At 43.1% G+C, this 26,081-nt stretch overlaps 1 protein-coding gene across 4 annotated transcripts in view; it reads left to right on the top strand.

Moving 5' to 3' along the window:
* SLC39A11 (solute carrier family 39 member 11) overlaps nucleotides 1-26,081 on the top strand; it is a 270,490-nt gene that overhangs the window by 65,761 nt on the left and 178,648 nt on the right. For 3 of the 4 annotated variants that reach the window (XM_081899865.1, XM_081899862.1, XM_081899864.1), the window contains one exon: nucleotides 17,270-17,414. In XM_081899865.1, the coding sequence (XP_081755991.1) occupies nucleotides 17,270-17,414 (145 nt within the window). The remainder of the gene's footprint in view (nucleotides 1-17,269; nucleotides 17,415-26,081) is intronic. The other variant, XM_081899863.1, reaches the window with a different exon arrangement.

The raw sequence follows: 26,081 nt of genomic DNA, 5'->3' as shown, positions 1-26,081 counted from the left end.
TTGTCCAGTTGAAAAATTGGGTGGATTGTTCCTTCTTGCTGCTTTTGTCCAATTCTGCAAATTAAAGGGCAAGGAAGTCTACTGTAGATATTGCAGACTGTTCGAATTTCCTGTGTTGTCTCCTTTCCCCTTTCTTCCAGAGGTTACTTGGGGAAGGGCTATAGGTCACTGATAGAACATCTGTCATGCATGCAGAAGGTCCCGACTTCAACCTCTGGCATTTCTTGGTAGGGTTGTGTTGTGAATGCCAGTGTGGTTGCTCAAGAGCGAACAGGCAAGACTTCCCCTGGTCTTTTTTTTTTTAAATGAATATTTATTGATATTTCAAAAAAAATACATTATAAAAAACAAAAAAATAACAAAAATACAAAAATACAAAATAAAAACAATTAAAAACACATAAAATTTCCATTTACTTATTTTCTTTTAACTTATTTCCCAGACCTCCTCTCACCTCCCCTTTTTGTATTCCAATTCAATTTTTTAGCTCAGCAAATCCTCACGATTAGTTATTACTTATTTCTAAAACCCTGATTTTCATAGTCTCCTAAAGCATTACAGCTGGAAACCACTTAATTTCTATCCAACATCATTCTAATATTCATTAATTTTACAATATTTCTGTAAATAGTCCTTAAATTTCTTCCAATCTCTTCTGCCGACTCTTTTCCCTGGTCTCGGATTCTGCTGGTCATTTCTGCCAGTCCCATGACTTCCCCATGTCTTTTCAAGGCTTTATTATCTGTCCAAAACATTCACAATGCAGATCGTCTCAATTCCATGTCTGCTCAGTCGCTAGCAGAATCTGGGAGTGGGTGGTCCTTAAACTTTCCCCAGCAGAGCAGTCTTTTGACTCCCATCCTGTGCCTCCCCTCTCTGTGCGTAAGCCTAGAGGGCGTGGGCAAAGGGGGACCTGCCTCCCCCCCCGACTTTGCTCAGGTTCGGTGTTGCGGCTCTCCCTTGCATCTTCCGAGCCCTGCATCCCTTCCCCACTGGAGGCGTGGCTTCCCTCCTCCCCGGAGGACGAGCTGCTTCTCACGATCTTTGGCAGCTCCCTGTAACCCAACTGCCCTTCTACCTCCTGCCTCTGAGCTGATGGCAGTTCCCTGACAGGTTGGGAAACATTCCTGCCTGAAACTTTGGGGAACCACTGCCAATCCATGTAGATGATATTGAGCTAGATGGATCAGTGGTCTGACTCAATATTAGACAGCTTCCTATGTACGTACTATTCTTTGGTAAAAAGGGCATGGGTTTCTCAAGGGTGAGATGGGGAGATTTTTTTTAGCAGGGCCCCTTCCCCAAACGATCCCTTCCCTCTTGGGGATTTTGGCTAAGGGGGAGACAGCAGAGGAGTCTTTGTCAGCAACAACTAGGCAACCAACTGTGGACTCATTCTCATAGAGACTTAAAGACTAGAAGAAAGCTCTACCAGCTGTTATGTAAGCATTGGCACAGGACAGTGTGATGGTTTGCCAGTGTTCTACAGAACGTATAAGCAGAAGCAGGAATCCAGAGACACAAGGATATGGTGCAATTCAAAGCAAAACAGATGCCTAGGAGGCATCCCTACAACGGATCAAAGATGGCTCCTGAGATTACACTGTCAGCAATAGTGGCAGAAAATCCTGCAATCTGTTGTGCAGGGAGGAGCTAGTCAAAGCCACATCTTCAGCTGACCCAACTAAATCTAATTGTGACAAAAGTTCTCACATACTTTCTATTTTTGCTCTCCCCCTTAGACTAGATTCTTTCTCCATTCCCTGTGCTTGTAAAAGTTAACTGATGACTTCATGGTAGCCCTTTAGTTATTATAATGTTTTAGCTGCTGCCTACACAATGTGATACCTGCATAAGAAGTCTCTGTAAGCAGCAAGCCATGTTCTTTTCCTATTTTTCTAAAATACCTAACTAGCCAGCTTGAATATCCCAGTAGTCTCTTGGCCTTTCCTCTACATGCGCAGCACTTCCTCTCTGGTCCCTTGCAAATTCTGCCAACTCCGCAAGGCCTTCTATAATTTAGTGCAAATTCTGACTTGTCAGCATCCGTCCCAGCAATGATTTGCATATTCCACCAGTGTCTATATTTCTGCTAATTGCAAGCATAAGCATAAACGTCACACAGATTCAGAGCAAATGAGCTTTTCTCATCTCAGGCCACCTTGACTAGGTCTGCCTCTGGATCATGTGCTGGGCCATGAGAAGGTTTGGATCATGTGCTGGGCCATGAGAAGGTTTGTGTTTCTGTGTGTGAGTGTGTGTGTGTGAGAAAGAGAGAGAGAGAGAGAGAGAGAATATGACTATGGTCTACTGGGAAAGGTGGGTAATAAGACAAAGGAGATAAGATAGGTTTTTTGGGGTGGCAGGGGGCAGAAATGTACATGTGTCAGTCTTGATTTTAAGCCCACCGATTCTTCTCTTTTCTCATGCCATTTTTTAAAACAATGGAGGGGAGAAATCTGTCAGGCCGCTGCTATTCTGTTGTGTTTTGCACCTGGTTATTGCAGAAGTGAGAATCAGTCGGGGATACTATTCATGTTCATATATTTAGTTGAGAATAATACTTGTTTTTGTGTGGTAGTAGCCTTGAAAAATGATCTCATCTCTTCCATTCACATTGATGGCCTTTTGTACAGTGACTTAGCGCTTCAGCCTCTCCTTCCCTCCTCCATCACATACACGGAGGAGAGCCCTTTGTCACCTTAGTAACCAAAGAAAACATCACTCACGCTGATCTTTGACATCATTATGGAGCCATGAATAAGGTAGTTCTGGAGTAGAAAGTTTTAACATGAGTTCTCTTGATGGAAGCAACAGTAAAAGTGATAGAAAAGGACCCCCCCCTCAATTTCTCATTGAAAACCCTCTTATTGATTTTGTTTATTTAACTTGAACAGATTTGTTCCACCTTCATGCATAAATACATATGGCCCTTGAACTGGAGGAATAAGATACCTCTTGGCACCTCCAGCTACATTGTTCTGTACGTTCTAGATCAGGTTTCCTCAAGCTCAGCCCTCCAGATGTTTTTGGCCTTCAACTCCCATGATCCTTAGCTAGCAGGACCAGTGGTCAGGGATGATGGGAATTGTAGTCTCAAAAAACATCTGGAGGGCTGAGTTTGAGAAAGCCTGTTCTAGATGATACAAGCTCAGTTTGGATAGCTCAGTCAGTTAAAGCATGGTGTTGATGACACCAGGGTTGCAGGTTTGATCCCCGTATGGGACGGCTGCATGTTCCTGCATTGCAGGGGGGTTGGACTAGATGATCCTTGGGGTCTCTTCCAGCTCTATGATTCTATGAAAATTTCCATTACCTTTTCAATTTTGCTTGATTCCTGGGGGCTTGTTGGGTGTCTTTGCTTGTTTTGGCAAAGACCTTTTAGACAGCATTAACATTAATCAGGGCATTTTAATACTGTCTTCTGTTTCATTCAATTCAGTTAGGGAACTTGTAGAGACATGTCTGTGGGAGGAAGAAAATTGCTTGGCTAATTAAAAAAACAAGAGCGCCGCTCTGACAGATTGGTCTGAGAGATGTGGCACTTCACACAGCTTTGTAGCTTGCTCTACTTCCTTGTTCTTCGTTAAGTAAGCTTGTAAGTGCCCATTTAAAACAATAAGTCCCAAGTATATCACTGGACAGGAAGGAAGGAAGGGAGCAAGGAGGGAAGGAAGAGTTCAGGCAGATGCATCTGGGTCAATCTAAATCAGGCAAGATCAATAACTTATAATAAGTGATTGTTTCAAATATCTTGCCTTACTCATATGTTGTGGTTTGTGGTGTTAAGGTTAAGTGCAGCTGTCACAAGTAGGGTTGACTAATGTCCTCTCTTCTAATGGAGGAACGTAATTTCAAAAGCCCATATCTCAGAACATAGGAATTGGCTTGCTGGTTTGATGATTGATTTATGGATTCATTCAGTTTTATATTCTACTCCATTGTAAGGCTCAGAGCAGCTTGTATAGATCATTCATATTTCATGCTTAGAACAAAGAAAATTGTGTTTTTCTAAATTGCAGCCTGATGGCAGAGACTCTGGTAGCAGCTAAGAACTGGGGATGATGATGATTTACTCAATGGGAAAAGGGGAAAACAAATCAAAACCATCACCTGACATTCACAATTCAATAAGCATCAGCACACCCATCTTAATTTATACATGCAGATCAGTATATGCCAACCAAATGTCCAAATACGTATCCAAACTAAGTTGGTGCTTAGAGAACGTACATTGAAATGTAGGAAGGACATGAAGGTCTTTTGGACCATTGGATAATAGATGGTGAACATTGATCCTTCCAGACTCAAAATATAAGTCTCCTAGTGACCATAAGGGCTTCTAAAGTCCATTTTTATTGTCCTGCTGTTCATCCCAGGGATAGAATTTAAAAGTATGCAAACAAATGCAAATATCAAGGATCTTGCTAATGCAAGATGAACACCAACAGCAGCTTCAGACCAGAAAGGAAAGGTCACTTGACAAGCCCACATGATATGCCTGAATGAGGCATTTCCAGCTTCGCATTATCAGCATCCGGATGAGTTAGAGAACACCTTCGTGAAAAGATACTGTGTTTTGCAAAAAGGGATGGGCTTCTCTCCCCTCCCCACACTCTTTGTCGTAGACACAGTGAGTACTCTGAATGAAAAACTGGGTGAGAATTATTGTGGTACCTGCATGATCTTGACCCAAACTACTCATGCACCACACATCTTGGCTGAGGTCATTTTTTAAAATAACATGGCACTAAGTTTCATGAGGTATCCATACCATGCTGTTTTGGGGGAATGCAGATACTGTAAGAAAAACACTGGGGCTTAATTTGATTAGGAGTCGAATGTCTGGCATCTGGTGGGCAGTGTTTTTGTCTTGTGTTCTTGCCTCAGGAAGTTATTTTACTTTCTCTCAGGCAGTCTGTTATTACAGCGGTACCTTGGTTCGACTCCCAAAACTGTTCGAAAACCAAGGCGCAGCTTCTGATTGGCTGCAGAAGCTTCCTGCACTCAAGTGGAAGCTGCGTCGGATGCTCAGCTTCCGAAAAATGTTCGCAAACCGAAACACTTCTGGGTTTGCGGCGTTCAGGAGCCGATTTGTTCGACAACTAAGCCATTTGGGAACCAAGGTGCCACTGTATTGCATTACAATTTCCTTTATTTTTGAAGCTGGGTTTGACATGTACACGAGCCGCTTACTTTGCTGAAAGAAAAGAAACTCGGCTGAAGAATGGTGGAATATCCTAAACTTGGGTGAGTGATGGGATAGTCCCAGTCTGGCGGGAGGATTGTTGTTGTTGTTAATCGCCCCACCCCCACCCCCCACAACAGATACCTGGTCCATTCTCCATGGCTATAGAAAGAAAAACAAAACTTCACAATCTTGGGATAGCTAAGGAGAAGTGATGAGCCACGGAAAAGTGAAAGCAACCTTTTGCCATTCGGCCTCTCCAGTTGTTTTCAAATGTGGGAGGAAAAGCAGGCGGTGGGTGGTGATCTTTGAGAAACCTGTTCCAATAAGCAACGGTAGAGGTTCCTTAATGTGGCTTTGTGGAGGCAATTGAAACTCTATTAGGGAGAGATGCCAGGTCTCCAATCCTGGCGGAGACCCAAATCTGCAAGCTGGAGTTGCATGAGATACCGAGAGCCCTATCCATGGATCACCATTAGCGCTGATATAACCTTCGATTTATTTTGGCAAGCAGTAATTTAAAGTCCCGAAATTGCAAGAGACTTCTTGAAAGCAACCTGAAATAGGTGATTTCAGCACAGAAGCCCCTGAAATAGATTGCATGGGTTAGGCGCTGGGTTATGGTGTAGAATATTAGAATGCCCTCCCTTTGAAATACAGTGCTATCGCTGTTTCCTTCCCTTTCTCGCAGCAGAGTAATTGTTCATAATGAGCTCATTATACTGATGATGAGAACTTATTTTAATCTTACTGCTGGGTTCTATTCTGCCTGAAGTGGTACCAAATGGAAAGGAATTGATTAGAATTTGCCCTCAATAAAGGTCAATTGAGACTGATTTAGTTGTGCACCTTGCATCTCTCCCCCCACCCTTGCCACTATGTCCCTGGGAATCTAAGAACCATCAGCGGTCTATCTAATTCAGCGTCCTGTTTCCAATGGTGGTCAGCCACTGCCTTTGGAAAACCTAGAAAGCCAAATATAAAGACTGCAGTCTTTCCCAGTTGTTGTTTCCCAGCAACTAATATTCAGAATCCATATGCTTGTCAGTCCTTGAATTTACATGGAGGAGGCTGACTGCCTCTATGCCCCAATTAACAGATGAGGAGCTGCTGTGATTAGGCGTAGCTTATTAATATATCGTGATCTAGTTGAGGTTCCTGCATTGCAGGGGGTTGGAATAGAGGACCCTTGAGGTATCTTTCTGCTCTACAGCTCTGATTCTATGGTGTAAAATGATATCAGAACCTTGTCAAATAAGAAGAATGCCTTTACTGAAACATTGAAAAAGAAATGAGACTATCCCAAGCTTTCCATGCTCAGTTTTTGAAACCCCTCCTTTGCAGCAGACTTGTCCCACCCCCATCCTTTGTTCTGCAACATAAATACCCATTGCCAGTCTTAAAACCTATCCTCTCCTCTGATTTTCCTCCTTAGTCTTTGCGTTTGTGCTTCTCACTTGGCAGCCTCTCATGTGCTTAAACTTCTATCTCAGAGGGGAAGCATGTGAGTCTGCTGTGGTCTCTTAACAGATCTACAACGTTAAGGGATGCAGGTGGCACTGTGGGTTAAACCACATAGCCTAGGACTTGCTGATCAGAAGGTCGGCGGTTCGAATCCCTGCGACGGGGTGAGCTCCCATTGCTCGGTCCCAACTCCTGCCAACCTAGCAGTTCGAAAGCACGTCAGAGTGCAAGTAGATAAATAAGTACCACTCCGGCGGGAAGGTAAACGGCGTTTCTGTGTGCTGCTCTGGTTTGTTAGAAGCGGCTTAGTCATGCTGGCCACATGACCCGGAAGCTGTACGCCGGCTCCCTCGGCCAATAAAGCGAGATGAGCGCTGCAACCCCAGAGTCGGTCACGACTGGACCTAATGGTCAGCCGTTCCTTTACCCTTAACTTTAAGCTTTCACAGATCATGACCCAATAAATCTGCTAGCCTTTAAGGTGCCACAGGAATGTTTCTTATTTTCGTCCATCTATGTTGCCCCCAAATTTTTTGTAAACTTCTTCATCCCATATAGGTCATTGTGTTTTCAGTCTGCTTCCGATGACTATTTCTGCCCAGCGTAGTAAGTTGTATCCTTTTGCATCTCAGGCTCTTCTGAACTTTATTTTAGGATTTATTTATTCTAGAAACGTTATGTGTTGCTTCAAAGGTGTAGCTCAAGAAGAATACTTGAGTGGCGTATCCAGTTCTCCTGTCATTTGGGTTTCTGCCTCCACACTGATCCAGGAAGGTATGGCATCTCAGAGAGTAGCAAATCAGAATGACATCTGGGAGCCCTGGAGAACAAGAATTCACTGTGAGAATCTCCTTTTATTTGCTGCACTGGCTCCCAGTCTGTTTAAGGGTTCAATTTCAGATGCTTGTTTTAACATAAAAAGCCCTAATTGGCTTGGGACCTGAGTAACTGAAATACTGCCTTCTCCCATATAAACTGCCTGAATCTTGAGATGTTCCTCAGAGCCTTGCAAGTGAAGTGAGGTGGATGACTTCTACAGTGGTACCTCAGGTTAAGAACAGTTTCAGGTTAAGAACAGACCTCCAGAACGAATTAAGTTCTTAATCCGAGGTACCACTGTAATGAGAAGGCCTTCTGTGTGGTGGCACCCCACTATGGAATAGCCTCCCCTGACAGGCTCACCTGGTGGTGCCTTTGTGTTTTTTTCAGAACCAGGTGAGGGCCCTTTTATACAACAAATAACTTGTGCTTGAATTGTGATTTATTGTTTGCTTTACCTACCACCATTTGCAGGAAAGGAACATCTTTTTATGCTTCACTTTTTTTGTCTATTTTCATATTTGTTTCTGTGAGCTGCCCAAGGAATGCATGTTGTGGGGAAGTCATACAAATCTAGTAAATAAAATACAATTAAAGTATGTGGGTGAGATACACTTCTTAATCATTGGACTGTGCCCAATGCTATAAACAAAATAAGTTACCTTTCTTTTTTTGTCTCTAAAAAAGAAAAGAAAAAAGCATTGATTATCTGAGGTTATTCTTACAATCGGATTTTGTGCTTAGGTGTTGAAAACCTTTGGGATAAATTATTCCAGTTGCCTCTATTTTGTTGTTGGAAGCCCACATATTTGGATGCTGTCATGGCTGAGAAAACTCGGATATAACTCGGAGATCTGCAAGATTTCCACTCCAGAGATGCATCAGCGGAGATCGATGATGGCATTTTATTACCCAGAAAGTCTGGGAAGCATAATCTCTTTTGACTAGGGGACTATTTCAGCTGGTGCTTTTGCAGCCAGTAAAGAGAAGAGAAGTATGCTTGAGACAGATTGAAATAACTTTTGTCGAATATTTCCATCTATTCTGTCTCATAACTTTGACTTACTTCAGCAGTATTTGGAATAACCACCCAATCTAGCCATTTTAGACTTTTGGTTTAGTAGCACACTTGTGTTTCTCTGTAAAAAAAAAGAGAGCCAGTATTACATGTGAAAGGGATCTAGGGGTCTTAGTAGATCACCAGCTTAACATGAGTCAACGGTGTGATGCAGCCGCAATAAAAAAAGCTAATGCTATTCTAGGCTGCATCAATGGAAGTATACTATCCAGATCAAGGGAAGTAATGGTACCACGCTATTCTGCCTTGATCAGACAGCTCCTGGGATATTGTGTTCAGTTCTGGGCGCCACAATTTAAGAAGGATATTGACAAACTGGAACATGTGCAGAAGAGGGCAACTAATATGACAAAGGGTCTGGAAACCAAGCCTTATGAGGAGTGGCTGAGGGGTATGTTTAGCCTGAAAAAGAGGAGAGGAGAGATGATAGCCATCTTCAAATATCTAAAGGATTGCCACATGGAAGATGGAGCAAGCTTGTTTTCTTCTGTTCTGGAGGGTAGGACCCAAACCAATAGCTTGAAATTGCAGGGAAGGATATTCTGATAAAACACCAGGAAGAACTTTCTCATGTAAGAACTGTTAGACAGTGGATCAGACTCTCTAGGGTGGTGGTGGACTCTCTTTACTTGGAGGTTGCCATGGATGCCTTAGTTGAGATTCCTGCATTGCAGGGCCCTTCCAACTCGCCAATTCACTGATGCTATGAAAAGAAACACTGTTCAAGGGATAATTATAATTCTTTAAAGTAGATTGACGGCACAACTGAACATGCCAGTTCAAATTTCTCTTCTGGAGTCACCATCTTGTCCATGTAGCTGCTGATCAGTGGAAACAAGTGTTATTGTTTTCCACATAAAACTCACTGAGATACCATCAAAAAAATACATCAACCAAGGAAGAGAGCCGCACTCTTTTGAAGTAAAGAAATTGGGACAGCAATGATACCATTGAATAAAAGTGATCTTCCATGCATCACCACGTCTTCCAGATTTATGTATTGGCAGTGTTACATGACGTAGTAGGATCTCAACATGAGGAGGCAGCCTCTTTTCCCACCCAACCCTCACCCTTCTTGTCTTACCTAGGAAGAACGTCCTCATGCATGAGAAGTGTGGGTGGCAGTGGTCGAGAAGAGGAACACAAATAGTCACTGATTATATTGTGTAAAAGCAGTGCAAAAGTAATGGTCTTAAACTGGGCTATTCTAAAATCTCTGCAGGTCTTTATTTTGCAGGGGGAAGGGAATCAGAAAAACCAAACTTGGGAGAAGATGACTTCACCAGCCCTGGCCTTTCAAGGCTTCTTAAAGCTCCTGTAAGCCATTCCCTTCCCCTTGTAAATCTCTGTTCTCTCTTTCCTTCTCTGCGACGTCTTGTCTAATGGATATTGTTACTCAACTTGGAAAGGGGGCTGTGTCGTTTCTGCATTCCAAATAATGCCTCTAGCACTCTACTGGGATGATATAAGTGCTATATATTATTGATACTAGAAACTACCAGACATGTGAAATGGGAATATGCTCCTTTCTGCTATGCTCGTCTAGAGAATTGACAACTTGCCTCTCACCTGAATTACTTTCAAACTTGTTAAGCATGATTTGGGGCTGCAAAGCGGATGACAAGAGGCAACAAGGGAGCTATACACTTACATTTTGTTTTAGCAGCACACCTTAGACACTGATTTTAGTATTATGGGAAGTCTTTCAAAGAACTAGAAGTCTTTTGGACGACTAGAGGGGAGTTCCTTCCCTTTTCACTTCTGTGGGGAAGATGAGAAAACATTCGGTTTAGAAACCTTTGCATCTAGATGGTCTGTGGAATATTATTTTGCTGGCTGAAATTGTGGAGACAGAATCTCATTTGAAACATGTCTTAGAGGCTCGGACTATGATTCTCATAAGGATGATCTCTAGGGCCGAATTCAGAATCTGTGTTCATGTGTGGGAAGGGGGAGCATAAAGGTTTGTGCAAAGGGTGTACACTTGGCATAACAAGGGCCCCATTCCCACACTACAGAAGCAAAGGAGAGATAAGTGAAATGGAATTGGAAAGTTAAAATGAAGGCAAAGTTGATTTCCCCACTCAGCCTTTTATGAAAACCCCCCAAAACCCCTGTGCTCTGGTCTGAATTTGTTACTAAGTGAGGATGCTGGTGCCATCCTGCTCTTCCCAATTATTCTTTTTGACATGTGAACAGGCAACCCTGTTTTAATTGTTATGACCCTTCTGTTTTAACAAAATCTCGATGGCAGTTGGTGGGTAAATGTACCCAAGCTGAATGCATCCAACCAAGTGTACGCATATCTTTAAAATAAATTATTTACTGGGAAATACGCCCGCAATTTTGTTTCTTCGATGCTGAATAATTGTAGATTGGATTTATGATTCTATTTTGGAAAGATATATTATTGCTAATAAAAGTAAAATCTGCTGGTATGAGCATGGCTGCTTTGGGCAGGAGATGCAGCATTTTAAAATAGCACCAGCAAACACACGAGCAGCTGTTGTGGAGACCATCCTAAACCATCTCGCTGCCTACACAGAGTTGGAGTGATTGAATGCCTGCCCCCTCTGCAAACATTGTACTCCAGGCATTTTCAAAAACGCCAGTTGTTCCCATTAATTCCACATATTCAAGTAAATCATTGGCACCTGAGAAAAATCCTGGAAAGTGTGTAATTGTCATGTGCACATTCCTCCAGGTAAGTAAGATGGTTTACACAACCATCATGTGTGAATATTGCACCAGTACAATTTACTGACTGCCGTTACTCATTTGCAAGCCATGTTGTGTGAACGGGACTCTCCCGATCCCTTAGTGACCACTTCAGAATGGTGACCAGTAAGCGTGCAAATCAGGGGTGGTTCTACTATGAAACGAATGAAGCTTCATCTTCAGAGCCCCTGATCCTGGAGGGGCCCCAGGAGCGACTTCAGTCCACTTTGTTTAAAAAGTTTGGGCCTAGTAGACCCAATCTGAGTCACACAACTCAAGTTGATTTTGTTGTTGTTGTTTATAGTGCAACAATCTCAAAGTTTGAGAGTCAGTAGCACAGAAGTTGAAAAGGTGTGGTGATCTGCCATGGAACAACTCCACTGAAGAAGGTAACAGTGGTTACCCAGACCTTGTTGCTGATTGCGAAGGGGCCCCCATAACAATTCAGACTTCAGGGCCCCAAAAATGTAGATCCGCCATTGGTGTACACCCACTTTTCTACTCTGCCTCCCCACTCCTGCTCACCCATTTGCCAGATAGTAGCAGAAGGGACCAAAAATATATTTAGAAAATGGCTTCTGGTGGTCTGTTCAAATCCTTTGAGGCATAGCTTTGCTTTTGAGGTATGGCCATGCTTTTGAGGTATGGACATGACCGACTCTGGGGTCGCTTTATTGGCCGAGGGAGCCGGCGTACAACTTCTGGGTCATGTGGCCAGCATGGCTAAGCCGCTTCTGGCGAATCAGAGCAGCACACGGAAACACGTTTACCTTCCCGCTGGAGCGGTACCTATTTATCTACTTGCACTTTGACGTGCTTTCGAACTGCTAGGTTGGCAGGCACTGGGACTGAGCAATGGTAGCTCAATCCGTTGCAGGGATTCGAACCGCCGGCCTTCTGATTGGCAAGTCCTAGGCTCTGTGGTTTAACCCACAGCGCCACCTGTGTCCCAGATAAAAGTAGCTATACTAATTAAAGCCGACTAACACAACCATGGTAAAAGTACAGTAAGAATAGGAGTCATCAGTTCAACCGAGTAATGTTTTCCTCATGATCCGAAAAACCTTGATAAATAAAAAAAAATTAAGCCTCCTGTTCAACATCTGTCACTTGGAAGGGAGTTCCACAGACAAGCTACTACTTTCTAGTGACTCCACCCTCCTAGCATATGTTCAGGGTCTGCAGGAGAGCAAAATCTCTCCTGCGGATACTAAAGCACAGGTTGGTTGGTAACAGGGGAGGTTTTCCCTCAGGTACTTGGGGCCCAAGTCATTTAAAGCTTTATATTCTAACAGCCAGATCTATTGGCCAAACCTATCCAGTTTGAGGTTTAAATTTGGAGGTGACTTTCCTAGCAGGGGTACAAGAGGTCAGCAGTTGCATATCCTGTCCAGTTAGTATTAGATTTTCGTCAAAAAGAAACCCGTTTGAACTTGTTCCACGCTTTTTCCCTTTTGTGATCTCTGTCAGAGTTGAAAAATATGGATCAGTGTAAACATGACGAATGAAACTGCTTAAAATGTGACGACTGCATATATTTTTTTATTGAGGAAATATTGTTTTTCTTTCTAGCCCTGTATAATGGTGTGCTCCTATTATTAGCAAGCTTTGCTGCAGTAATAACACTAACAATGCAAACAGCATCTGTTAGCATCAGCACGGCCATTTTATGAGGGCAGGAGGGATTGTATATGCACCCTGGTGGTGACACAACATGAAACAAGCTTGCTGGGACCATCTTGTGCCATATAAAGCATCTGCACCCAGCTGCGGAGATATTTTCTCTCAAAGACTATTGTTTTCCAAGCATTCACAAATGTACCAACTCCCCGTGGTTATTTCTGCTAACTCTAATTAGCCAGATAAGCCAATTTAATGTGAGTAACTTTATTCTCCCCTTTTGTAATGCCTGTTTTAACCCACCGACACATCCTAATTTTAGGCTCTACATAGGGAGCGGCGTCTGAATGATTCAGAGCTATCGCAGCTGGTTTAAATGGAATGCCATGCTGGAGGTCATAGAGTCTTTCAGATTTGCCGAAGTTCCTTGTGCTTCTTTCTCAGTCAGGTCAGGATTTCTCCCTGTTGCTAGTAAGCAACTGGAAATAGGTTTGCAACTCTTTATTACTTCTATTTCTGTACTAATCAGATTGGGGTTCAGTCCCAAAAGCCTGGACCTCTGTGTAGGTGACACCGGAAGCCACAGAGGGGAAGATTTAAGTGTCATTTTACTTTGAATGTAATGTTAAAAGTGTGCATGTACCGTACTTTTCCGTGTATAAGACTAAGTTTTATTTTTACTCTAAATTAATGTTTAAAAATGGGGGTTGTCTTATACATGGATAGTCATCTCCCCTATTTTCTAAAATCTGAGTCCCCCAAAATAGGGAACATCTTATACATGGAAAAATACGGTATATTGTAAGTGTATTCTTCATTTTTGCAAGAGTTGGATGCAAAAATACCTGAGAAAGAGAGAGACTGAGAGATCAGAAAAGCAGCAGCAGGTCATGCCCCTTAGTCCACCTCATTGTCCACAGGCTGGGAGCTACCTGCCTCTTCAGGTGTGAGTACCCCTGGAGGTAGGGGGTGCCCCATCAATCAGGCTTTGCAGTATAATCTCATCCCCCATCTCCCTTTATGACTCTTCATCCTCAAGGGCTTCTGAGTCCTGAATCAGAGGGGACTATGAAACTGGGATGTTTCTCCTCTTCGTGAAACTCCTCTTCCCACCTGGGAGACCTGAATTGCACTAGAAGTCTTCCATCCTCAGGTGCCTGGAGCACAGGACAGGACACGCTCTTAGAGTTTGGGGATGCACTGCAAGGTGGTTTTTGTTTTGTTTTGTTTGTTTCAGGCCACATGGATGTTGGCATGGATTTGGCCCCACTTACCCCGTCTTCCTGTGGCTGCTTCTTACCTGTAAATCTGTGCGTTTGGGATAGGTTCCCTGCTTTATGGGGTAGGGGATTGAGATTATACAGGTGCTGCTGAAGGTCTATTTGGTGTCAGACAAGGATGTTTTTGGTGATGAAGAATGCAAGGACAGGGTATTCTTGGCTAAAAATAAAAAGAGAGCAGATTCAAGATCTGCTCTCTCCAGTTCAGTTTTCTAATTGCTGGCTTAATAGAAGCAGAGACATCATCCTGATTAGACAGTGTTTAAAAAGGGATGGCAAATATGTGATTAGCATGAATACCATCAGTCAGAGTACATTATGCAGATGAAGAGAGTAGAATGGTGCTCTTCATCGCTAACCTTTTAGGTTGTGTTTTTTTTAAAACCCAACACAAACAAACAAACCCAAAGTGACCTTAGCAAGCATCTCTGTTTCTAATAGTTCAGTGTATATTTGCTTCGTTCTTTTTCTCTCCAGTGGACATGGTGTGCACAGTTGTGTGAGGATGAGCTGTCTTCAATTACTATTTTGCCTTTAGCCTATGCTTCCATGTGAGTAATAGATAGCTGTCCTGCTGGTCTACCCAAAGGGGATGGGCAGGGAGGCAGGTTATTTTGCCCCTGTCTGGATCTAGGAGTGGCAACCCCAAGGATGATCCATTGTCTCAGAGATGCTACATTTATATCATCCTGCCAGAAAGACTTCCTTTCCCACTAAAAGCTGAGCATGAGGCACATATTTAGTGTTAAAGGGCAGCTTAGTTTGTACTTTGCTACGGCTTACTAGTTCTTTTGTTGGATTATCTCAAAGATTCTGTCCTGAGGGAGCAGCAGGAGTTGACTGTATATTTACTATTGATATCAGCCAAATTTGACATAACTTAGTACTGGAAGAGTAACAAGGCTCAGATATAATCAGTATTTAAGTGATTTGGCTGTTGCAGAAGTGGTGAAATTGGCTAATGGACGAGTATGGGAAAGTCTCCAAGTTGGATAAATGCCAGGTCAGATGATGAACATTTATTAGATGATGGGACTCTAGAGACAGCACAGATGCCACCAGTTATATAGCTGATGTTATGATTTCTTGACCTTTTATATTTCATATTTATTTTCCCTTTACTGAATGTTTATCAGAAGTGTTTGACAAAATTCATAATGTTGTGATTATTGCAAAGATTTCTTTTTAAAAAAAGAGAGCAGTAAAGATATGGAGACGAATGTCAATTTGTGGTTTTCACTCCTGGTTTTTTCCAGAGAGAACAGTGACTAATCTTTTGCCCCAGTCTGATGCCATTGAGAAACTTGGTCCCCTGGTTTCTTAAACTAGTAAACAAGCCTAATCTGAAATAATTTAATTTTTTTTGCTTATAAAATGTTTTAAAATATATGTTTTAAAACATACAAACGTCACATAAGTGGGCTGAATAAAATGGTGAGCTTATTTGGTTTATCAGCTTACAAACGTTTTTAAAAAAACCAACAACAACTATGGCTTGACATTACATGCAAACCCAGCACACTTAGCCATACAGTGGTACCTCGGGTTACATACGCTTCAGGTTACATACACTTCAGGTTACAGACTCTGCTAACCCAGAAATAGTGCTTCAGGTTAAGAACTTTGCTTCAAGATGAGAACAGAAATCGTGCTCTGGCGGCGCGGCAGCAGCAGGAGGCCCCATTAGCTAAAGTGGTGCTTCAGGTTAAGAACAGTTTCAGGTTAAGTACGGACCTCCGGAACGAATTAAGTACTTATCCCGAGGTACCACTGTAGTTTGTTTTGCCGCCCCACCTCAGGTGCTAACTACAAAGGCACAAGGCAACAACATCTGGAAAATGATCCAAACTTTGGAGATACAGTGAAACCTCTATTTGGGGCCATAATCTGTTCCAGAGGTCTGTCCGGAGGTCGAAACGGGTCGCTGAGAGAGGTGCAGTGGCGTAGCGTGGGAGGTGCAGGGGGGCCGGCTGCACCGGGCGCAACATCTGGGGGTTAGGGTTAGGGGGCGCAAATCCACGGATTAGGGGGCACAAATCCATGGATTAGGGGGTGCAAATCCATGGATTAGGGGGCGCAAATCCATGGGTTAGGGAGTACAAATTACTTGCCTTGCCCCGGGTGCTGACAACCCACACTACGCCACTGGAGAGGTGTCATGCGCAGGCGCAGGCAGCAATAGCCCGCTTCTGTGCATGTGTGAACGACGATCACCACTCCTGCGCATGCGCGAATGGCGGCAAATGTGCCGGTTACTTCCAGGTTTGCCACAGCTGCGACTTGGAATGACTGTAAGAAGAGGCAATTGAAGTAGAGGTTCGGCTGTACAACACTTGGTTTGCTTGATCGTCTGTATAACAACTTGTGGTTAGCTTGTGATGTGTTAAACTGTAGTTTGCCATAATGTGTGAACCAGGCATGTGTCCATATCCAAAGGGGATACTGACAGCCTCTTAAACAAAGGTGTGTTTTTTCTTAATCCACACTGCAGAGCAACCAGCTGAAACTTGTAACACAGATAAATTAATAAGCATTGTACAGTATTGGGGTCTGTTCCACCTTGGAATAGTCAAATTACAGTGGTACCTCGGGTTACATACACTTCAGGTGACATACGCTTCAGGTTACAGACTCCGCTAACCCAGAAATAGTACCTCAGGTTAAGAACTTTGCTTCAGGATGAGAACAGAAATCGTGCAGCGGCAGCAGCGGGAGGCCCCATTAGCTAAAGTGGTGCTTCAGGTTAAGAACAGTTTCAGGTTAAGAACTGACCTCCGGAATGAATTAAGTACTTAACCTGAGGTACCACTGTGTTATTCTATACAAAACTGCATAGAATTGGTCCATAATACGTTAATAATAATAATAATAATAATAATAATAATATTAGCAATACAGATGGATGAGAAATCATAGAATTGTAGAGTTGGAAGAGACCCTGAGGATCATGTAATCCAAAACCCTGCGGTGAAGGAATACACAGATTCCCATACAGGGATCGAACCTGCAAACTTGGCGTTATCAGCACCATGCTGAAACCAACTGAGCTATCCAGGCTGGTATATGATCAAATGATGACTGGTTTGTTTCTCTGTCTTCCAGGGTATCACTGAGCCTCCTCACACAGCACTGGCTTTGAGCTACGATTCAAGAGCAGCGAAAGAGAAATATGAGCAGCAGCCCACACATCGTCGGCAGCATGACAACGAGCTGTCCATCCGGATAGGTAGAACGGCTCTACATTCAGGCAAGCATCCTGTCATATACCATCCACAGCTAATTCTGAGATATTGACTACAAAGGATGCAACCAATATGTAAAAATGAATACATGCATGCACACACCTTTGTTACGTGTGTGTATGCATGTACGCAGCGAATTGGTTTCAAATACAATTTTCTTCCATTGTGAAACTAGCTGGAAGCTGGGCTCCTTTTTACTTCTTCTGTGTTTCTCCAAACTACTTCCGTGGGTCTTAATATCTGCATCTCATATTGCTGCTAGTTTATCTTCTTTATACAGCGGCACCTTGGTTTAGAACCATAATCCGTTCCAGAGATCCGTTTGTAAACCAAAACAGGTTGTAACCCAAGGCGCGCTTTCGCCAATGGGGCCTCCCCCCAAAAATTTGTTCATAATCCAAAAAAAAAGGTTGCAATCTGGGACACATGCTTCCGGGTTTGATGGGTTTGTAATCCGAAATGTATGCAAACCAAGATGTATACAAACCAAGGTACCACTGTACCAGACAGTGGCTGAGTTAAACCTCTTCATAATAGGATGTCCTGTTTTTTTTCTTTTTATTAGCTGCGTCAGTGTGGGTATTACTTATTTACTTAATTTCATTTATTAATTGCTTCCTATGAAACATCTCAAAGCAATTTCATGGTACAATAAAACAAATAGAAAACAATTTATTATTATTATTATTATTATTATTTGTTGTTGTTGTTTAGTCATTTAGTTCGTGACCCCATGGACCAGAGCACGCCAGGTTGTTGTTGTTGTAATAATAATAATAATAATAATAATAATAATAAATGTTTTCAGATCCAGCGCAGGCACTGAATGAGATAAAAATCTCTACTTGGAAAGCTTGTTGAAAGATGAAAGTCTTCAACAGCTGATGACCGCAGGTCAATGGAGGCAGTGCTGGTCTGATGTGTTAAATATGTCTGAGTTTTTTTTAAAAAAGATACATTTTAAAATCCCCTGCAATACTGTGACAAAGGTATACCTGCTGCAATTCCGGTACTAACCCACCTGTCACAGGTGCTTTAGTGTGATATTCAAATAGGTCTTTTCAGATTGTTAGTCGCTCTTGGCATTTGTGGCAAGAGAGAATGGTATAATATACATTTCAGGAAAAACCAAACTAATACTGTATTAGTTTTTGCAAATACTGTTGATATCCCCGGTATTCGCATTGTCTTGATCTCACCTCCGATTGGCTAAGTCAGACAGTATTGCTGTTCACATATTTTATCTTGTTGCTCCTATATTTCCACCTCACATGAAACCTGTACATATAATTTAGCTTGTAATATTTACATAACAAGCCAGATTTCCTTACTCCTAGAAGTTTTCCAACACTTTAGGGTCAAATTAAGCTCAGAACAGAGCAGTTCCTCCAGTGCAGCCTTATCTGTGGACAAACAAGAAGTAAAATAATTTGTTTTGTTATTTAAAGCATTTGTAACCTGCTCTTCAGCCCAAAAGGCTCCCAGAGTTGCTTACATACAATCAAAACAAGACAGTTCCTAACCTCAAGCTCATGATCTAAAACCCCCCCACAAAACGAAACACAACACTCAAGGGTAAAGGGTCGGGGAGGGAAGAGGAAAAGGTGGCTGATAATTGAGTGCCTGCAGTACGCCCTTGTTCTGCAGTCTCCCATGAGTTTACTGGAATCATAGAACATTTCTTTTACAAGAATGGTAACCTTGAATCTAAACTGCATTTGAATTGGGAGAACACATTTCCTTTCTCCTCAAAATAACTTGTTTGCATTTTTATGTGTAGTGATAACATAATAATATAATTTGTAAGCAATTATCATGGAAGTGGTTTGGAGAAAATGCCTTTTGTTGTTGTTATGGCCTCTGGTTTTTCTTCTTGGCTAGAGAAAAGGTTTTTTTTTCTTCTCTTCCCTCTCCTTCTGCTTTTGTATTTTATTTTATTTTTAAAAAGATGCATGCCTGGGAACCAGTGCTCTTTATTTCTTCAGTGACATTTCTGTTCCTTGCTTTTTTGCCTATTGGGATGAAATCTTTCTTTCTTCTTCACAAAATGAATCGTGACTGCCAAGAAGTGCGAGGACAAATAAAATACTAACAGTGAACTTTATTAATTTGCTACTTTACATGAACTTTCCAGCTATTTCCTTGCAAAGACTTTTGGGGCCATCTGATACAGACGTCTCGTATTATAATGGATACTACCTGCTAATGTGGATATTGACATTTAAGCATTGTTGGATCATTACTTCTATTTTAAAGTTTAAACGCAAGAAGTTATGGCATTACTCTTACAGTTAATTCAGAGCCAGGCAGTACAATTGGGAGGAAAATGGTCTAGGGGGCAGGAAGCCTCTCTGTCTGGCCTGAATTTCATCATACGATAAAAACGTAAATAAGCCCCAAGATACAGAGTGATGGGTGTAGTGATAGTAGAAAGCATAGAATGCTTGACTTTATCCCTAAGTCTTAGAAAGACGATCTTCTAATAACTAGGCAGTGCCCTTGACTCAACCTCTCTTAATTATTGCTTGGTCATAATTCTGTCAGGGTGGGTTGACAAAAATATCTGGGGAACATGGCAGAAGTATTATAGTGAACCTGCAGGAAGTGGGGTAGTAGGATTGGCATATTCCAGGCATAAAAAAGATGACCTTCTAGGGAAAAGATTGCACGTGTTTCTTTTCCCTTCTCCTCTGCCATATATACATTTAACATGTTGGTGCATTGCTTGAATTGAAACTGCTTTCAAGCATGCGTTGCGTGTACATGTGATCTACTTTCACAGTTCAGAAGATCTGTTCTTACATAACTTACGTAAATCTGGCAATATTTCCTTTTTGTGAAGAGCTAGCATCCAGAGAGTATGATGAAGTGCTTCTGAGTTGAAATCCTATTAGAACTGTCCGTTATAACTTGGCCCAAGTCTCTGTTGTTGGAAAAAGAAGGCAGCTTCTGGTTGTGAGTGTGTCTCCCAACATGCATAGTGTTGGTTTTGCAGTGTGCCACTCAGGATATTATAAGGACAAAGGAAGAAAGTGCCATATCCCTTCCCTAAGGAATTTAAAACCCTGAAGGATGAATTGGGGAGAGAAGAAAAGGAAGGGCAACTGCTCATATTTAGTGCAGCATCAAGCCTGGCCCATTAAGAAGAGGGGTTTTTTTGGCTGCTTCGGCCAAATTTCTGCCTTCTGATGCAGCGGCGGAGGAAGGGGTGTGTGGAGTGTGTGGCCTGTCCTGGGTGTCATCACTGAGAGGTGTGTGTGTGACAAAATGAGTTTAAAACAAAAAAATGGGGCTCATGAAACTTTTTAGGATTGAAGTGGTGGCTTAGGCGCCGGCAGGTTTCGCGCTGCCTGAAATGGCAGTGTGGGACTTGCGCTTGCCTACTGCCTCTCCCTCAGCCACCCTACAGCTGAGGGGGAGGCGGTGGAGAGGCTTGCCCCGCCCCCATGGGCGGATTACCCTGCCCCTATGGGCAGCTTGCCCCGCCCCCATGGGTGGATCTCCCTGCCCCCGGCTGCAGGACGTGACCCCGCTACCAGGCACCCGAGTGGCTAGCTACGCCGCTGCTCTGATGGATTCCTCTTTTGTTCTTATGACAGGTTAGCAGGTGAACATTTCCTGGTGTTCGAGCATAAAAAGCAACTGGGGAAATGCATTTCACAGTTTGAAATGTAGTTCAATCCCCAACAATTTTCAGATGCAGAGTGATCGGTTTAATTCTAAATTGGATTGCAGACAGTGCAAAGGGAGTGCAAGCGTACCTTGGGGGGGGGGGGGGAAATATCCCTCTGGTGTCTTTTCTCCTCTTTTTTTAATTCTAATGATTTTTCTTAAGTGTGCCTTTTCACTATGCTAATCCCCCCTTTCCCTGGTTTCTTGACTGCCACAGCACTGATGTGGGAAAAGTCTGCTGCTTCACAATCCCCCAGGTTCCTCCCATAAATGTCAAACGTAATTTCAATACCAAATGTGCAGACAGTATTTCCCAGCCTTAGAGGGAAGCCAGTGACTTGAGCCAGGCAAAATCATCAAGGTGTTAGCTGTGCATTTTGCTTCATCATAAAAAGGTACTTTAGCTGGTAATTGGTTTATAGTTGCATGAGCTGCTATAGACAGCCTTATTCGTGGATGGCGGCTAACAGATTAAGGCTGAATCCCGACAAGATAGAAGTACTGTTTTGGGGGGGACAGGAGGCGGGCGGGTGTGGAGGACTCCCTGGTCCTGAATGGGGTAACTGTGCCCCTGAAGGACCAGGTGCGCAGCCTAGGAGTCATTTCCATGGAGGCGCAGGTCAATTCTGTGTCCAGGTCAGCTGTTTACCAGCATCTGGTATGCAGGCTGAGACCCTACCTGTCCGTGGACTGTCTCGCCAGAGTGATGCATGTTCTAGTTATCTCTCGCTTGGACTACTGCAATGCGCTCTATGTGGGACTACCTTTGAAGGTGACCCGGAAACTACAACTAATCCAGAGTGTGGCAGCTAGACTGGTGACTGGGAGCGGCTGCCGAGACCACATAACACCGGTCTTGAAAGACCTACACTGGCTCCCACTACGTTTCTGGGCACAATTCAAAGTGTTGGTGCTGACATTTAAAGCCCTAAATGGCCTCGGTCCAGTATACCTGAAGGAGTGTCTCCACCCCCATCGTTCCGCCTGGACACTGAGGTCCAGCGCCGAGGGCCTTCTGGCAGTTTCCTCACTGCGAGAAGCCAAGTTACAGGGAACCAGGCAGAGGGCCTTCTTGGTAGTGACACCCGCCCTGTGGAACGCCCTCCCACCAGATGTCAAAGAGAAAAACAACTACCAGACTTTTGGAAAACATCTTAAGACAGCCCTTTTTAGGGAAGTTTTTAATGTTTGACACACTATTGTATTTTAATATTTTGTTGGAAGCCGCCCAGAGTGGCTGGGGAAACTTAGCCAGATGGGTGAGGTATAAATAATATATTATTATTATTATTATTATTATTATTATTATTATTATTAGTCACACACACACACACACACACAGTGTCGTTCACATACTCAATCTAATATTGTCAAAATAAAAGGATTAAGAGATTCATTTGAGTGCCGGTGCCTGAGATACAAATTAATATGGTCATGTGGATCAACAGACAGGGCATTCTACCTTCCAGACAGACATCTAATTGTTTGATATAAGAGAGCTGCTCCTGGTAACATCCAACATTTATCTGTCAAGCGACTACCAAAATTGTTGGAATTAGAGTTGCACTTAGCGATGAAGGCGAAGGGCTCTTCATATAGACAGGGACGACCATGTTAAACTTAACTTTCCATGTGCCTGCCATGAGGAAGCTCATGTAAGATCCCAGTTCCTCTAGATTTTTTAGGCTATGGGTCATCCAGATAGTTGGTTTCAGTTTTGACTCTTAAAAACACTGGAACAAAAAGTGCATCTTGCTCATCCTTGTAAGCATCTGCTGCTGTCCTTGAGCTGTGCATATTGCATATCCATAATTACCGAACTTAATGAAGTGTTGTATCTGCAGTTATGCTGCTGTTTCAATGCTAGATACATCTACCCAGGTAAAGTCATTTTCTTAGCTATCGTAACTCTGTTAAGTGGATGAGGTAGACTTCCTTTTATGTCAGGCACAATACTGATGTGCTTTGAATTTTAAAAAACTTCAACACTTCTAGGGTAATATGTCGGGCACACTTATTCAGTGAATGTATTGGGAATACTGTTCTGTGGGCAGCACTAGCAGTGTAATGCTTTCATAGAATCATAGAATCATAGAGTTGGAAGAGACCACAAGGGCCATCGAGTCCATCCCCCTGCCAAGCAGGAAACACCATCAGAGCACTCCTGACATATGGTTGTCAAGCCTCTGCTTAAAGACCTCCAAAGAAGAAGACTCCACCACACTCCTTGGCAGCAAATTCCACTGTCGAACAGCTCTTACTGTCAGGAAGTTCTTCCTAATGTTTAGGTGGAATCTTCTTTCTTGTAGTTTGGATCCATTGCTCTGTGTCTGCTTCTCTGGAGCAGCAGAAAACAACCTTTCTCCCTCCTCTATGTGACATCCTTTTATATATTTGAACATGGCTATCATATCACCCCTTAACCTCCTCTTCTCCAGGCTAAACATGCCCAGCTCCCTTAGCCCTTCCTCATAAGGCATTGTTTCCAGGCCTTTGACCATTTTGGTTGCCCTCCTCTGGACACGTTCCAGTTTGTCAGTGTCCTTCTTGAACTGTGCAGTAGAAGTTTTGTGATGATAAAATGTACACTTACATATCTTTTTTTTCCATTTTGGGCTTCGGAGTGGTTAACAGCGCAGATTTCACTCTGGAGCATATCTGTTGTCGGGTACTCTCTGAGTAGAAAATTAATAATCAAATAGTTCATCTGAATGAATTAACTGTTGGCATTTCTTCTCAGCGGTTTCTGTTGCCAATACATCTTTGCCTCTTGGTGATGCAAGTGTGTGTACAAACTGCAGGGATGTGTAAATGAGCATCCTGAAATCTCATGCAAGTGAATTCGTTTGCTTGTGGCTAAGGCAAGATGATTAGGCCATGGCTGCTATAGGGCGGCAAGTAGTTAAAAGAGGCATGTGGGAAATAACTACTGAAGGAAACTTTGGGAAGGGAATTTCATTCTCAAGGTTATTAAATGGGGCTTGAGGGCTTCCTAATGACATCTATTACAAATTAAAACTCTGTAATTTACAAAATGCAAGATGATTAATAAAGTAAACGTCATGCTTTAACCAGAATCTTTCATCCTGGAAGCTGTAGGCCTTTGCATGTAGGATTAAATTTGCTCTCTCGGAGTTGCTCAGGTACTTGGGGATTAAATTGGAGGATTTTATAATTTGTGCTTGAATTGTTATGCAGTGAAGGATGGCCTAGTGGATAACAAATTGCACTTGAATTTATTACCATTCCCAGACCCTGCCCTTCATTATTGTAGAGGCTTTGGTCTTCTTTTCACAATCCGTGGATGCTGAGGCTATTATTTGGTATTAAGAGTTTTGCTTGCAGTTTGCTTTACACGTTAAGTAAAGCTGGGGTTGCAGGCTCATTAATCGCCTTGCTCTTGCTCTTGTCAGCTCTTAGTATTTGTTCCACCCATCTGAGGTTCCGACCACGTTGTTCTAGTAGCGTGAGAATGAAGGCTTCAAAGACTCCTTGCTTAATCTGGGTCTCTGTTTCACCATTGTCATTAATCTCAACCTTGAACCTGCCTTTCAACTGTGTGCAACAAATCTGGGATGGAAATTTAAATAATTACTGATAATGTAAACAAAATATGTTGCTGGGACTCTGAGTTGTTACTTCTGTGGTCTTTTGATTTGCTGGAATGCTTCTGAAATTAATGATTTAGGAACACCTTTATTCTGCCATATCTAAATGTCACCATGCAATAAATATTTTTCTGTTGGTAGATTGGGAGCGTTGGGTGAGGGGTAGTACCTCCGGTGGGGGATACGTCGTGCTCCTTGTGGGGTAGTTTGTTCACCTTTGGTCCCCACCCTGCACTCAGCTCTCATCTGTGGCTCCTAGAAATTGTCAGCATGTGACGGTGGCCACACGCTGGGGAATGGCTTCGACTGACTGGCTAAACCAGGGGAGGGTAGTCGATGAGTCTCAAAGCCTTGTTGAATTAGGGACTTCCCCTACAGGTTCCAACAGATTGAGCGGACAAGGCCAATAGTGGGTGCTGTGTGCTGGAGCCCTGCTGCTTCCTTCCCAAAGCTGGGAGGGCTTTAGGAAGGTGGTGGGAGGGCTGTTGGACCCCATTGAAGCATTGCACCTCCCTCCCTAAGCTAGGCAGAAGCTTCCTGGACTTTGGGAAGTAGGCGCCAGGCTTTAATATTTTAATATTCTGATTTACTGGGAACATTTAGGGGACTAGCCTAGTCCCCCTAGTCCACTGACCACACACCACTGCTAGTCCTGATTGTTCTGGTTATGATTTCCAGTTTAATTTATGCTTCTCCTGCCCTAGGTACACGTCTGTGTACATTTGGTGTTTTGTTTTGCTTGCCTCCTTTTCTCTTCTGGAAACACTTCTATGAGATAACAGACACTGGCATGCCAAGTACCTCCCCGCCCTTTGGATGTGCAGCTTTGATGCCAGGTGGAACTTGCCAACCTGGCTGTGCTTCCAGCCTCAGGCCCACAACCAAGTGGACTTCTGGCTATCGGCCAAGCTTCTGACAAGGGCTTGTTACCAGTAGTGCTGCTTGCTTTTAACAAGAGTCATTTTCTTTCCACAATCTGCCAAATTGATTCTCCCCTCTTACTCCTTCTGGTAAGCCAAATATAGCTCCCCTCTGCCAGGCTAATGATCATCTGGAAAGCAAGAAGAGCCTTGATTCCCCTCATTTCTAAGTAACTCTTCAAGTGGAGCTGGATGGAATGTACTTAGGAGCTGTGAAAGTGACGCAGATCAGAAATAGACTGGTGCAGCCACACTCCTGCTTCTCCTGTTTTCATATATGAGAGATGTATGCCACTGCCTTTATTTGCTTAACATTTTGCATGGAAATTAGACACCTCATACTTGGCAGAACAAGGGACACAGGTGGCGCTGTGGGTTAAACCACAGAGCCTAGGACTTGCCGATCAGAAGTTTGGCGGTTTGAATCCCCGCGACGGGGTGAGCTCCCGTTGCTCGGTCCCTGCTCCTGCCA

The sequence above is a fragment of the Podarcis melisellensis genome (genome assembly GCF_964234715.1).
Source record: "Podarcis melisellensis genome assembly, chromosome: 2".
Classification (NCBI taxonomy): Eukaryota; Metazoa; Chordata; class Lepidosauria; order Squamata; family Lacertidae; genus Podarcis; species Podarcis melisellensis.
The sequence above is the reverse complement of the archived record's forward strand: the minus strand, read 5'-3'. Positions and strand labels throughout refer to the sequence as shown.